The sequence below is a fragment of the Monodon monoceros genome, unplaced genomic scaffold (genome assembly GCF_005190385.1).
Source record: "Monodon monoceros isolate NGI ecotype Baffin Bay Population unplaced genomic scaffold, NGI_Narwhal_1 Super_Scaffold_21, whole genome shotgun sequence".
Lineage (NCBI taxonomy): Eukaryota > Metazoa > Chordata > Mammalia > Artiodactyla > Monodontidae > Monodon > Monodon monoceros.
This window is the reverse complement of record NW_021703778.1, coordinates 108,085,459-108,101,862: the sequence shown is the minus strand read 5'-3', so window position 1 is coordinate 108,101,862 and position 16,404 is coordinate 108,085,459. Positions and strand designations below refer to the sequence as shown.

General features: G+C 36.8%; 1 protein-coding gene across 5 annotated transcripts in view; it reads right to left on the bottom strand.

The window, feature by feature from the left end:
• Positions 1-1,319: 1,319 nt before the first annotated feature.
• The window catches only part of NUBPL (nucleotide binding protein like), a 253,697-nt gene continuing 238,612 nt past the window's right edge, over positions 1,320-16,404 (bottom strand). For 4 of the 5 annotated variants that reach the window (XM_029238237.1, XM_029238234.1, XM_029238235.1 and 1 more), the window contains 2 exons: positions 13,956-14,038; positions 4,528-4,763 (listed from right to left, as the gene is read on the bottom strand). In XM_029238237.1, coding sequence (XP_029094070.1) covers positions 4,701-4,763; positions 13,956-14,038 — 146 coding nt within the window. In that variant the 3' untranslated portion in view covers positions 4,528-4,700. Of the gene's footprint in view, positions 4,764-13,955; positions 14,039-16,404 lie in introns of all 5 variants that reach the window. The other variant, XM_029238233.1, reaches the window with a different exon arrangement.

Genomic DNA, 16,404 nt, shown 5'->3' with positions numbered 1-16,404 from the left:
TCAAATCTTCTCTTAGGTACCCAGTGAAGTCCATAGAGAAAAGTCTATAAGGGGGTGTAAACTCCCCTTCTGTTAGTAGCTTCCAGGGGTTCTAGATTCTCCTGTTATCCACACTCAACTTTTAGCAATGTGTTAAAATTTTTCACTGAATTTGTCTTACCTGTTTGTAGGGAGCTTGATGTCTTTCATTTGTGCTCTGCCAAAGATGGGGAAATCCTTACACCCTGTCTCTCCTTGGAGGGCTCTGTCTTTCCTTACATTTCAGGCTACTACGTTGCACTGTAACTTAGGTTCTCTGGTCAGTTTAATTAAAAGTTATGATTTTGTAGATCATACAGTTTTTTCTTATTGTAAGGATGGGTACGATGTTCTTTCCAGTCTTCTCCATCCTAAGCAAAATTGAAACTCTCCAGTATTTTGTTGTTGTTGTTTTTGAACTTCACAAGCTGGCCCTAAAATTTATATGGGAATGCAAAAAATCAAGAATTGCCAAAATATTCTTGAAGAACATCAAGGTGATGATAAACAAGACAGTGAGTTATTGGTGCAAAGACAGACAAATACACCAATGGAAAAGAATACAAAGCCCAGAAACAGACCCACAGGAACACAAACACTTAATTTACAACAGAGGTGGCATACTGCAGAATAGTGAAGGGAAATACAGTCTCACAAGCGACAATTAGATGTCCACCTGGTAAGAAACTTACACCCACCGCACCTAATAACCAACAGGCCAATTCCACATGGACAGTAGAACAAAACGTAAAAGGCAAAACAACTCAATCGCTTCTACAAGTTAATATAGGGTAATATCTTCATGACTTTGAGGTATATATAAAAAAAATCAACAATCATAAAGGAAAATAATGATAAATTTGAATACACTAAGATTAAGATCCTTTGTTTATCAAAAGATACCATTAAGAGAGTGAAAGGCAAGTCATAGAGGGGGAAAGATATCTGCAACACATAGAACTGACAAGGATTCATATCAACAATATAAGAATATATACATGCTCCAACAACACGTTAGAAAAATGGGCAAGAAATTTGAATGGTACTGAACACAAGAAGATATTTAATTAACCAATAACTGTATGTAAAGGTGCTTAACTTCATTTGTAATCAGGGAAATGCAAGTTAAAACCACAATGAGATACCACTAAACAACTACCAGTAATTCCACTCCCAGAAATAACTCAACAGAAATTCAAGCACATGAACACCAAGAAAATATATACAAGAATGTTCAGAGCAGCATTATTTGTAATAGTAAAACACTGGAATCAATGCAAATATCCATTTAGACAGTGGAATGGTAAGTTGTTTATTCAAACAATGGGATTCTCTACAGCAAAGGATATGAATAAAGCACAGCTATATGCAACAATAGACGTGCATCTCAGAAATAAAATACAGAACAAAAGCAGTCAGTATAGAGCAAAATAAAAGCAGTTAATATAGAGCAAAATACTGTATAGTTCCATTTAATATAAATTTCAAAAAACCAGGCAAAACTATAATGTTTAAGGGTACAGACTTAGATGCTAAAACATCAGTTTGTTGTTAACTTTGTAAGGGAAGAAGAGGATAGTGATTGTGAAGGAAAACACTGGGGCTTTGGGGATGCTTGTTGTGGTCTACTCCCTAACCTAGCTGGTAGTTACATGGGTGTTCACTTTGTAGATAATTAATTGACCTGTATATTTATGTCTTCTGTGCTTTACTGCATATGTAGTATACATCATAATAACCTCCCTTCACTCTCCCTCCTCCCCTCCAAAAAAACTTGTGGCCATTAATGAACTTATTTTTTACTAGAGGTGCTTCAAATAGAGTGGTGGACTTATCTGAAATATATTGTTCAGTTCTAACTTTATAGGATTCTAGAAAGGCATTTTGTGTTTCCTTGGAGTCTGGTTGGGGGGATTCTTCCCCTGTTTGGAACTGAGAGACATAGAATCCAGATAATGGTTCAAAAAAAAATTAGCTTTATTACTGACAAAAAGCTGGATTAGAGGGTATGTGACCACAATGGGCTACCAAATACCCTACCTCTAAATTAGATGGACTTGCTTATTACCCAAGTCCAAGGCAGAGGTGGACAGCTTCAGGCTTTCCTGTAGCCTACCTCAGAAAGCTCAGGATTTGGCTGAAATCAAAGAAACACAGATATAAAGAAATTTGCCCATGAGTCACTCCTCTTTCCCCAGGATGGAGTGAGTGGGGGAGCTTGCCTTTCCCTCCTGGACAGGGGAATGGAAATTCTCTACACTCTGTGGAAATGTGAAGAATGAGGAAATAAATATTACTCCTAGCAACAGGCAGGCTAGCTATGCTTGATAGTCTATTTGAAGTCAGCTCTCTGAAGCTTAGCAAAGGCTACCAGGGGCAAAAACTTTAGAATAAGCTTCATTCTTGCTCTTAAACCTACTTTCCCCTCCTCCACTTTTAAACCTGGGTATAAACCCCAACCACAATTTGTTTCAGTGGCTTTCCTGGAAGCATCTGCAGAGACTAGTAAGTGAGGGAGAAGGGAGCAGGTGATTATATATGTGAATCTTCTCTAAGTTGTATATTTATGAGTGAAGTCTATCTTTCCCGTTTCTCCATGAGATGTATTAAATTCTGGTACACAACTTTAAGCACCTCTGGACCTTATTTAAATTATTCTTTTTCCAGGTAAAGTCAAGCTTGGTTCAGTTACTTGCTTTTTCGTATTTAGAAATACTCAATGATTATCTACATTGGCCTTCTTCCAAAAAGACAATAAAATACAAATACATATCTACAACTTAAAGTTACTTCCTTTTCAGAGTGATGAATGATGATTACTGTGTGTCCACAAATACTTTTATTCATGATTTTAATTAGCATGGATAATTTGGTCCAGGAGATTTCAGTTCAGACACAGCAGCGCAAGTTTGCTTTTTAAAATTATACTCTTATTTTTATTCTGAGATAATTGTAGCTTCACATGCAGCTGTAAGAAATGATACAGAGAGATTCCATTGTGCCCTTTACCCAATTTCCTCCAATGGTAACATCTTGCAAAGCTGTTGCACAATTTCACAACCAAGATACTGACATCTGTACGGTCATGATACAGAGCATTTCCATCCTCACAAGGATTTCTGATGTTGCCTTTGTATAGCCACAAACACAATTCCCTCCCCCATCACCAATCCCCTCCTTAACCCCTGGAAACCACTAACCTGCTCTCCATTTCTATAATTTTGTCATTTCAAGAATGTTTTATAAATTGAATCATATGGTACAAAACCTTTTCGGATTAGCTTTTTCATTCAGCCTAATTATCTGGAATTTATCTAGGTTGTTGCATGTATCCATAGTTTGTTTTTTTTAATCGCTGAGTAGTATTCCATGGTATGGATATACCACAGTTTTTCTAACCATTCACCCATTGGAAAACTCTGGGTTGTTTTGGCTCTTACAAATAAAGCTGCTATAAACATCCATGCACAGTTTTTTATGGGAGCATAAGTGTGCAAAAACATGTTTATAATGACATGTAACTCTTTACCTAATTTTCTGGCTGCTTAACTATAGAGCAAAGGAACTCAGGCATTTGCCAAAGGTCACAGACCACCTCCTTGTAAGTAAGGATTAACTAATGACTCTTATCAGTACTTGCAGCTTTATAACCTTGGGAACTCTTGACTGACACTCACACTCTCTCTCTCTCTCTCTCTCTCTCTCTCTCTCTCTCTCAGCCTCAATCAGACAAGATGCTTTTCCAGGTGTATTCTTTGAAATATGAACTCCAAGAAATGCTCCTAAAGGGGAGGTTGGGAGAGTTCATGGTCAAATAAGTTTGAGGAAATTCTGAATACTATAATCCTATTCCTCTTTTGAAATAAACAAATGCCCTTTGGTGTACAAAAGGAAGGATCCAGTATCCAACTGCCCAAGTTCAAACCTCCACTTGCTAGACAGTAACCTTCAGGAAGACAGTTAACTTTCCCATATCTCAGTTTCCCCATCTGTAAAGTGGAAATAACAACAGTACCCCACTCATATGAATGAAAGGTTAACTATAAGGACACGAGAAAACACTTGATAAATGTTAGTTATTATTATTAGTATTGCCATCATAATCAGAATCATTATGATCTTGTTAAAAACACACATGTCCAGACTCCACCCCTGGAGATTGAGATTTATTAAGTCTAGGGGAGAGTCTAGTCCAGATGAAGAAGTAGAGGTTTATCTGGAACAAGAATGTGTCCAAGATAGTACTAGAGGCAGGATTCAAACCCAGACCAAACTGCCTGATGGAGAGATGTCACACTTAACATCCATACTCATATTCAGTAAATTCTTTAACTCTGTAGTCCTGCAAAAAGAGCACAGTTCTCTCCTGAACTGAAGGTTGGGCTTGTAATATAAACTCGTGATTCCTTAAGGGGTAGTTCAATAAAATAAAATGCAGTTCTGTGAAGCTGGTACACAACAGCTTGCAAAACAATTCCTAAATGTAGCAGTAAGCATCGGTATGTAAAAACTTTGTTAAGTCATTGTTTAGGAAATCAAATTTGAAGATAAGACATTATTTCTTTAGAAATACAAGAAAACAACTATGATTGCTATTATTTCTGTAGATTTCACCACCACACTGCTGATTTCCAAAGGTCTTACTGTCAAGCACCAGGCGGATTTCCAAGACACTTGGGGAATCACTCTGGAGGTGGTGGCAATCTTCTTACCACTTCGGTAGCAATCCTCAGGTAGGCTTTGGCCTGGAAAAGAACAGATTTGTTTGTTCTACATTTCTCCCTAGTAGACATCAAATGACTCACAAACTGTTTGCCATAGCTGTCTACTGAATTGAATAGTAGAAAGGCTGAATGAGATGAGGAAACTCAATAGTTACAAGATACTGCTGTGAACACTGCATGTAGGGCAGGGGAGAAAGGGGTTTAGATTATTTGGAAGGGGACTTTCCAAAAAAAATATTTAGTAGCAGCAATTACTGTTTTTCAAACTCTAACTCCTGTGTCAGCAAACTAGCAACCCAGTCTAGCTGCAGAAGACTTACACCTTCCTCTTCTGACAAATTGATATCTTGAGTTAGATACTGCCAAACTTCTTTGGCATAAGGGCTATTAGTCATTTTTGAAAAGGCTATCTATTACCACCCTATGTTTATCTTCAGAAAGTATTTTCTTTATTCTCTCTGACAATGGTGTCTAATACCAGCACCAAGCACCCCTAGGCTCCTCCATTTGGTGAGATTTAAGTACCACGCAAGAATTCCTGGAATCAGTTGTCATACTCTTCATCTCTGGCACCCCAGTACAACAGAACACGAAAAGCAGCTCCCAGGTGCTAAGTGGGCCACAACTAACCTAATGCCTGCACAGTCCAGTTAGAACAATGGTCATGGCATTTGCATTTTAAGGTTTTAAACAATTGAAATGTAAATACTACTTATTTCTCCTATCTTATCTATAAAAAGTAACTGTAAGACAATAGTAAGATTTTCTAGAACCAGAAAGTTATACATTTATACGTTTACCATTGTATACATACTACTTCTACTTCTACTTCTACTACTACTACTACTACTACTACTACTGCTGCTGCTGCTGCCGCCGCCGCCGCCGCTGCTAATACTACTGGTACTACTACTGCTACTACTGGAAGTAATGGTAAGAGCTAAATTTTACTTGAGTACTTAATATCTGCCAAGTATTATTTCATCTATCCTCAAGTTACCCTAAGGGGTAAATTCTGTCACGGTTCCCACTTTATAGACAAGAAAACCAAGACCGTGAAAGGTGAAGAGTCTTGTCCACAGCATCACAGCTAGTGTGAGATGAGCTGGGCTCTGAACCCAGGCTGACCAGCTCCCTGACTCCGCATGGTAAAAGGACTGTTTGAGTCTTCTTCACCCTGACTTGATGAAGCGTTTAACTGTGTTTCACACATCTTGATGTTTTAAAACTATGCTTGAAAGTAAATATTTCCTCCATTGGGGGAAATATTTTAATATAGACCTCTCTGTATTTACATTATGAAGTTGATACAATGTATTAAGAAATCAGCAATTTGAAAAACAAAAGAATTTTGATATAATATATATATATATATATATATATAAAATCCTGTGCCACAAAGAGAAACCCATATTTGTAACTCACACCAGAAACTTAAATATTTGCCACATATTAAGATCATAAAGAAAGAACAAAAAATGTATATACACACACACATATTTGTGTGTGTGTATATGTACCTGTATCTGTGGATACATATGTATATATACATATACATATAAACAAGGAGCTATTGTATAGCACAGGGAATGCTGCTCAATATTCTGAAAAGAATTTGAAAAAGAATAGATACATATATATGTTAAAAAAAAAAAAAGGTTACTTACATTTCCCCCCTGGGGGGTGGTGAAAAAAGCCAGTCATGTCTGTTATCTCTCAATCAACATGTTGGAAAATTGTTCATTATGAAAATTTTAAGTGACACTAATTACAATAATGACAAATCTTTAAGTGTATGTTGTCTGTATGTATACTGCTATGCTACTTGTTTCATTGCTGAAACATAAAATATATGTTTCACGTTACTACTTTAAATCTTATATTTTGGCTCTACTTCTTGAAAAAAAATCCAATGATTATAGTCAGAAATGTTTGACTTTAAAAGGAGCAATTGGTTATTTATAATATTAATAATTGATATATTTGGGTTTGTATTTATCAAGCTTTTGTGGTCTCTCCAAAAGACCTGGTTTAATTTCTTATTCAAGCTATGCTAACTTATTTTCCACTAACTTTTAAAAATAAGTATAAACTTGACCCCTTTTGTTTGGAAGTTGTATATTTAATATTTGTCAGTTTTTAACCTAGAAACATCAGTATAATTTAAAAACTAATCAGAGAGTAATTCTATTTAGTTCCTTTAAGATCTACCTTGACAGTGTAAGGACATTACACATAAATCTACTTTCAAATGCTACTTTTTCATTGGTGATACATATTTAAAAAAATTTTTTAAATACATGCACTGGTCCTAAGTGCACAGATCAGTGAAACTGTACACACTGAACACACCTCTGTAACTCAACACCTATGTCAATAAACAATACCTATGTCAGATCACTGAAAAAAACAACAACTATGTTCAATCCCTAATAGTTGAATTATACTTTATTTTACCAGGAAACTGTTAAAATTTCATTTGCGTCCTTTTTTTTTTTTTTTAAAGAATAGCTCTCAAAACATGAATAAGGCCTTATACGTTTTTACTGAGTACATACTATACCAAGTACTAGTATAAGTAATCTCATTTATGTAATCTCATAAGTAATCTCACTTATGTAAAATAAACACCATTGGTTCAATGTGGATGAAGAACCTGGAGTTGTCTGCTCAAAGTCACAAAGTCAGCAGGCTGGAGAACATTCACACGTGGGTCCGCCTGACTCCAAAGCCCAGCTCCTTCTACCACATTACATATTAAACAGTAAATCCAAACTACAAGTAATTCTAATCATAATGCTCTATCTAAAAATGGTTTCAGTCTCTGCTATAGTTAACAGAAACAACAGACTTTGTTTAAAAATGGAAATAACATATTTTATAAAGAAATATTTCTCTTAAATCTAAAAGTGCTGATTTTCAGCCATGCATCTTTTTTTTTAAATCATCTTTATTGGAGTATAATTGCTTTACAATGGTGTGTTAGTTTCTGCTGTATAACAAAGTGAATCAGCTATACATATATCCCCATATCCCCTCCCTCTTGCGTCTCCCTCCCACCCTCCCTATCCCACCCCTCTAGGTGGTCACAAAGCACCGAGCTGATCTCTCTGCTATGTGGCTGCTTCCCACTAGCTATCTGTTTTACATTTGGTAGTGTATATATGTCAATGCTACTCTCTCACTTCGTCCCAGCCTTCCCCTTCCCCTTCTCCGTGTCCTCAAGTGCATTCTGTATGTCTGCATCTTTATTCCTGTCCTGCCCCTAGGTTCATCAGAACCTATAAGGAATAAATGCTGGAGAGGGTATGGAAAAAAGGGAACCCTCCTGCACTGTTGGTGGGAATGTGATTTGGTACAGCCACTATGGAGAACAGTATGGAGGTTCCTTAAAAAACTACAAATAGAACTACCATATGACCCAGCAATCCCACTACTGGGCATATACCCTGAGAAAACCACAATTCAAAATGAGTCATGTACCACAGTGTTCATTGCAGCTCTATTTACAATAGCCAGGACATGGAAGCAACCTAAGTGACCATCGACAGATGAATGGATAAAGAAGATGTGGCACATATATACAATGGAAGATTACTTGGCCATAAAAAGAAATGAAACTGAGTTATTTGTAGTGAGGTGGATGGATCTAGAGTCTGTCATACAGAGTGAAGTAAGTCAGAAAGAGAAAAACAAATACTGTATGCTAACACATGCATCTTTATAAATACCTTTTATCTCCCAGTAGCTTTTCTAGGTGTTTAAAGCCTAATATTTTACAATGAAAATTTAAAGCTCACTAAGGCAAGCTGAGGCCATATCATTCTATAATCTTAGTTCTAACTTATGTTAAATTAGAGACATAAACCTATCTGACTGCACAAAATACTGAATGATTCCATAATAATCAACTTTGCTACATTTAACCTTTGCTTTTTAATGGACTATCTCTAAGCTTAAACTTTCAATATATCACACTCAAAGCAATGGTTAGATTTTTATTTGCTGAGAAACCACTAAAAGTGCTTAGTTTAACAGTTTCAATTTCCACAAAACTGTTGAGATTGAATTTTTTCAACCAGTGCAATATCATTTCAACAAATACTTTTTGGTTCTTATTGTGTGCAATGCATCGTTTCGGGAAATCTGTGGGAGGTAACAATAAAAAAGGGAGGCAGAAGTGCTCACTGGTGAAGAGGTGGGGCCTTGAGATCAGATAGGTATGGTTTAAAATCCTGGTTCCATTACTTATTAACACTGGCCCTGGGCAAGTTAATTAACCCTTCTAGGCTCAGTTCCCATACGTGTAAAATGGTTATAATAATAGTATCTACCTCAAAGGGCTTGGGGGCATATTAAGTAAGAATAAACTATGTGAAGTACTGGAATATAAGAAGCAAATAATAAATACTAGTGGTTACTATTATTACTATTATGTCCTCAAGTAATTTACAATCTCATTGAAGAGCTCATATTAACATATCCTTTTGGACACTTTTTCTGCCTGAGGAATAAGTAAATTAAATCCCTTCCTTCTGTTTAATCCACAACTAGGAAAAGCAAACATATACATGTCATATGTAAAAACTATGATTTAGATTTCTCAGACTATTAATACTCTCTTTCTCATCAACTCAACTCTACATGAACTAACCCTTCTCTCCTATTCAAGATCTTTCATTGGGCCATCTAGAGACACAGATAATACAGCTAGATCTTATTTGTCTGCTCTGTCATTATCAAGTAAAGGAACTGGATGGCAACCAAAGTGCAGAAGTTTTATGGTGAGCTTTTCCCTTTGTCTTTGTTTTTAAATATTTGAAGTTCTAATTTTCCATTCACAGTCATTTCATATTAGGACTATGAGGTAATAATGTAGAAATTATAAGATAATAAAGTTTCTATTTACATTTAAAAGTCTTTACCAGGAATATCTTATAGCACACTTTTTAACACATCAATATTAAGATTTTTACTTGACAAAAAGAATGAAACCACAAAATTAATAGTCAATCATGAGTCCATCACTGTGTCCCGGACTCAATCAAAGGCAAAAGGTAGATATAGTTGAATGAACAATTATAATTACACAAACAAGAGGAAATGCTATTGAATTTAAGAGTTCTGAATCCTAAAGTGTCCACTTTCTCTCCCTTCCTCTATTGCTTTCTCTGGCTATTTTACACTACTAATATTTGGAGTTTCAATTACTCCCCTTTCCTCAGTGGTGCACATATGCAGAAGGTTCTGACCTTTGGCTGAGTAGGCAGAAGCCTGATGGAGCTTTTTATTTTTATTTTTTTTTGCGGTACGTGAGCCTCTCACTGTTGTGGCCTCTCCCGTTGCGGAGCACAGGCTCCGGACGCGCAGGCTCAGCGGCCATGGCTCACGGGACCAGCCGCTCCGCGGCATGTGGCATCTTCCCGGACCGGGGCACGAACCCGTGTCCCCTGCATCGGCAGGCGGACTCTCAACCACTGAGCCACCAGGGAAGCCCTGATGGAGCTTTTTAATTGGTACTGTAACCCTTCCCAACTTTTCCAATTATGCCTCAAAGTCAGCACATTTCATACCTTTCGATTAATCACTGTGTTCTTAGTGTTTGTCTCTTCTGAAAGTTAAATATTACTGGGAGAGTTAAATCCCTAATGCCTAATTTTAAAAGATTTTATGGGCAGAGAATGAGAGCCCTGGAACCTGGTGCTGAGAGGAGGGAGTGATGGAAGATGGAGAAGAGAAGGTAGAATTAGAAAGAAGACAGAAAGCTAAAGATGAAACTTTTACTTGTTAATAAATTTGCCTGTAGTAAACCCCTAAAAGCAAACAATAAAAAGTATCAATCTAAGGGGCTAACTATTAACAAATACTTTTGCATATTCCGTCCCATTAACTTTTGCAGAAGTTTATCACGTTGGCAAGTAAACACTTCCTTCATTCTTTAAATGAAGACATGCAGGTAGAATGGGCACTAAGCTTCCATGCATATGGTAGAATTTGTTCAGAGGGCTGTGACCAGCTTCTGAGAGCATATTTCCATTTAAGTTCATAGGGCAAAAGGGAAGGGGATTATCAGGAGGTAAGATTCACCATAAGAATAACCAGAAGGATCCTGATTCCAGGACTCAGCAACAGCTTCCTAATATCTAGGACTTTAATGCTAATATCTAAATCTTTAATGCTGAGCTGAGAACTCTACCCATATCTCCTGATTCAAATTCTGCTCTGATTTTTAGATGCCACCAAAGAGTGACATTTACTTGAAGCTACGTAAGGGGAAGGGCAAAAATGGACTCAATCCCTTGATAAAGGGCAGGAGAAAGACATTTATTGCTATAGCATCTTATACAGAACATTTCAGAAGACATAAATACTCATAGTTGTATTCTACTTGGCATTTTTCAAAGTATTTTCACATTATCATCTCATTTAATCCTTCTCATTATGATAACAATTTACAGATGGAGAGAAAGGTTCAGAGACATGAGGGAACTTGCCTAAGGTCACACTTAGAAAGTGGCATTCTTCTTAAATGAAACCCCAGGCTAATACAGATTAATGCTTTTCCTTTCATGCAGAGACCTCTTTGAGAATCTAATAGAGCCCTTGCTCAATTCCCCAGAAAAATGCACACTCAAACATTCTGGATATAACTTCATGGGATTCTCAGACCCAGGTTAGGATCCTCTCTGTATTATGCCCTGTGGTTGTGCACACCAGTGGGACCTGAGGGGCAGAGTGTGCCCACCCTCTTCTCTAGATCTCTGTGATATGAAAAGGAGGTGAACTGAAAGCTAGCCTACATATACACAATAGAGAGACACTGAAGTAATCTTACAATTAACTAGGAAGGGAAGCAGATACTGCACCAGGAAGAGGATACATGGGCTATGGTTTCAGAGCTGAGTGTGGAAATAGCCTCTAGTACTACCTTAGACAAATTCCTTACTATAAATGAATCTCGCTTCTTCATCTGAAAAATGGAGATTATCATACATATCTCACAAATGTGCTATGAGAATCAAATAATATATTGTATTTAATACACTCAAGTACTGTACTCACGTCTTAGAGGGAATTGAGGAAATCATAGCTATTAGTAGAGGACCCAGAAGGTGATACAATGGAAAGAGGACAATATTTGGAAGGAACAGACTTGCCTTTTAATCACATCTTGCCATTTATTAGTTCTGTGACCTTGGGACACCTATTTAGCTTCTATGAGCCTCGGTTTCCTCACCTGCAAAATGCGGACTATTTATATATTACATTAAGTTCTTGTGAGCATAGAAAGTATATAAATGTCTAACAGTGTCTAGCATACTCTAACTGCTATTATTATTAGGAAAGTGGTTAATAATAATGAATGTCTGCAATCTAAGAGTAGGAAGCAATAACTTCCATGAAAACAAATTAAATACAAGGCTCCATTTTTTTTCCTTTTCATGGACATGTCTAAATCTTAAAATTGCTCAGAAGTCTTCATATATAAGGCAGAAGTCTTCACATGTAAGGCTGACAATGTGGTGCATGAAATTCTCACTACTTTAGCAGAGACCTCACCAAATCAAATCTAACTTAAACCCCAAAGAGGCAGCTTGCTCACATTCCCATAAATGTCACCCAGCAACAGTAAAATAATAGGTCTAATGTTTACGTAAATGTAAATGAGATTTTAAAAACATGTAACTCCAACAAACTCTACAAACACTGTTGTTTAGAGTTTTAAATCATATTACCTTTTGATGGTTGCTATATGTTCTCTGTTATATTACATTCCTTTAACTTTTTGAAATGTTTCTTGCTTTTGGAGAATCTCAAAGAAAAAAGCAATAATGGACAGGTGGGAAAATATTTAAAAACGTAAGTTCATAATTGAATTAAACTAGTAGGTAATTATTTGTATTCACCACAGAATGTCTTTAAATTGTCTGTTCTCAGGAAGCATTTAAAAGTGTGTAATTTAAAAACCCTCAATTTTCATACAACTTTTCATTCACTGCATAAAGTACACCTATGGTAGTTGGGATTGCCAGACTTCAACTATGAAAGCAATAAAAGGTTATGGGTTTTGCTTATCCAAAAGATTTCTAAGAAAAGACTGAAAAGGAAATTTAATGTTTATTACCTAAAAGGCAGAGAAAAGAAAAACAATGATAAGTACTACATTGCATTTACTCAGAGATCATATTCCCAGCAACTCAATCACCTATATCATAACTGACAACCCTTAAGAAAGAGAAAGGAGCTCTGGGCACCTAAAAGAGATAATTCAGAATGAAACTACTTTACCAATCTGAGGCTCCTGACTGTCAGTTTTGCCCTTACTTTATTCACAGCTCTAACCAAGCTTGGCTCTTTTATTTTCCAGTTCACATGGGATTAGAGGAAGCAAACTAGAATAAAAGGGGTAGTAGTTATGGACAGACAAAATAATGGTACTATAAAGTTATACTCATTACATAAGGGAAAAAAAGAAACTGCTAGAAGACTGATTGGGGCTGCTTGGCAAAGGAGCACAAAAACGACATCAAAACTGATGTACCAGATGATGGCTCACTTTCAAACTTAAATAGCAAGTGCTACTTAGGAAAGAAGAGATATATATGGATGATTTTATTTCTATTTTAAAAAGGAGTAAAATTAAAGAATTTATGCTTAAAGGCATTAAGCTTCAGCAATATTTGAAAATCTATCAACTGTATCCCCAATGATATTAGCTAATGAAACACTACTAGTTTTCCCACCTCAGCTCCTCAATCTTATTTATTAAAATAAATGCAATGAAAATCCCGTCTCTAAAGGTTTATACAGTTTCCCTATATCCGACTCAATATTTTCTTGTATTAGGTTTCCTTCTCCCAACAATCAGATGAACTTCTAATACTGAAATATAATAACCTCGGGCAGTTAGATACTGCTAGCCAGCAACATAAGAACTCTACAAGCTCTTACTGTTCGTGTTCTTCATGAAAAAACTGGTTGGGTGACAATTCTTTGTAGGTGAACGTGTCCAGTTGATAATTCAGAGTCAGCACTGGTATGTCTACCATATAAAATAGTAACTTAAAGATACTTTGGATAAGTTAACTAATCTTTGTTTAACATATATATTCCAAATAGACAAACTTGATCTCCCCAACTTTCTTTCTATACATCAAAAAGTATATATCCTGTGAAAAGAAATTAAAATACATATTTAGAAATATAACTTACCTCATCACTTTCAGGCTGTGAAAACACAATCGGCTGGCCTGTATCTGAAGCTTCCCGTATATTAAGATGTAAGGGAATGTCTCCTAAAAGAGCCCACCAGATATCCATTAGTACCGCAAAAGTTTATATTGGCTTTTAGAATTTAATTCTTTGAATTGCAGAAAGAAACAAATCAACTCAAATCAACTTGAGTTATGACTATCCTCAAATCGCTAAATCTCTGAAAAACAAATTTCAAATGAAAATTAGGGGCAAAATATTCCATTTGAGGGCAGTTCCATGATCACATATGTATATATGAAAGCAGTGTGGCAGCCAATCATAGAGTAAGGCCTCTGATTTATTCTTTGCTGGAAGTCCTTCAGCAACAAATGGCCTGGAAGACATCTGTAAATTTTTCTCCCTGTAATAACTGATATAGACATATTTTGCCACATAATAAGAGGAAACTGAAGAGGAAAAGATGGGGTGGCAAAGTAGTTTAAAAAAAGCCAACAAAATAATCTTCCTGATGGCAGATGACTGAGCTAACAGAACTGCTGAAAATTAGGCCAGACCTGTTATTTCAACTGTCTGCCTCTTTATCAGAGAGAATTATTTTTCTTTTACTATGTATTAATCTATGTAGCATTATATACAACTTGTGAGCTTGATGAGCTCTCAGAAAATATATAAGAACCCCCAATATACAGACTTGAGGTCAGAGAGGGTATGTGTCTTCCCTGAGGATATATTAGGTAGTAGGATTTAGAGGAAAAATGCTCTGATCCATCATCCAATTGACTCTTTCTACCACACCATCACAAATGAAGCCTTTCAAAAGGCTGACATTAAAAATGCAGTAGGGCTTCCCTGGTGGCGCAGTGGTTGAGAGTCCGCCTGCCAATGAAGGGGACACAGGTTCGTGCCCCGGTCTGGGAAGATCCCACATGCCGCGGAGCGGCTAGGCCCGTTAGCCATGGCCGCTGAGCCTGCATGTCCAGAGCCTGTGCTCCAAAATGGGAGAGGCCACAACAGTGAGAGGCATGCGTACCGCAAAAAAAAAAAAAAAATTGCAATAAAAGGAGTAGAAGAGTTGACTTGTCATGGTACTCAGCATTCTTACACTTACTCCAAGTCCACCCAAAGGTTATTGAAACATGTGTGTGTGCGTGTGTGTGTGTGTTTTATATAAAGAATTCATTCAGCACCATGCCAGGCAACAGAAATAATGCAGAAGAATGTGTTACAAAATTGCAAACCTACTACAATTTATATTATGAGCTACATGGAGGAACAGATATTTCATGCTCCTCCTACCAGCAAATTTTGAGATCTTAACCAACTGTTTAACTCTTTCCTAAAAGTTCAATAGACAAAATACATGAATACTTCAGTAACCATTTAAAGACCAGCTTTTCAGTAAATTTGATGTCTATTCTATACATCAACTTTAGACTGTAGGAAGCTATCACAGGGGCAGGCAGGAGAAGATATTACAGAAAATACTTAGAAACCTGCAAAGTTTTTTCTCTTGATTTATGAACTGCCATTATATAGTAAAGAATACTGAATGCTTTCATTTCTACTACAGTAATGAAAGAAAAAAAAGTAAAACCTTCTCCGTTTTATAGCCACCTAGTGACATCACTTCTGCCCTCCAGAGACTCACAATCCGCAGAAGGGTAGAACAAGAAAGAGGAAAACCTTATTAGAAAACAGTGGCACAGTGAGAGCAGTAATAGGCTAACAATCGTATATGGAGAAGGAGAAAAAGGAGTAAAGGTAATGAGAGTGGGTAAGGTTCGGCCTGGCCTTGAAAAGTATTTTTGAGGGGTTAGGGCTGAAGGAAGCACATTTCAGAGACATAAGTTAAAGGGGTTTCTGTGGCATGATCTGAGAGCTTTAACTACTATGTACAAACTGCCCCTGTAGGTGAATATGGATAAAGTTCTGAAGAGCCATTTTACGAAATAATCATTTGAAACACAGCCCCATGGATGAAAATAAGAGGCAGCCAGAGAGTCAGTAAAGGGTCCTGGGGGTTTCACCCATCCAGGAGGCCATGGCTGTGAGAGCTCTTTCCCTGATTTCAGTTCCTCATTCCCAATTCCAACCTCTTCATCATCAGAGCCCCTGCTCCAGTTCATGGGACATCCCTCTGGGTCCCATGACATTAAAAGGAGGAGATGTGTTCCACATTAGAACTCTAAATTATTTTTCCCATAACACTTTGAGATACAGCAGTCTATAGCATTACCCACTTTCTGTGATCACTAATCAGTGTTTCTGATTTTCTCATTACACTTGTGAGCTGTTGGTTAAAATGTATCTTCCGTATGTGAAACTGTTTCTCTAGGAGACACGTTTCAAATTCTAAATAACTGACTTACAAAATCATACCACCCATTCATGAATTAGGGAATTATAATACTGTCAGCATAATTCAATAACGTCATTATAATTACAC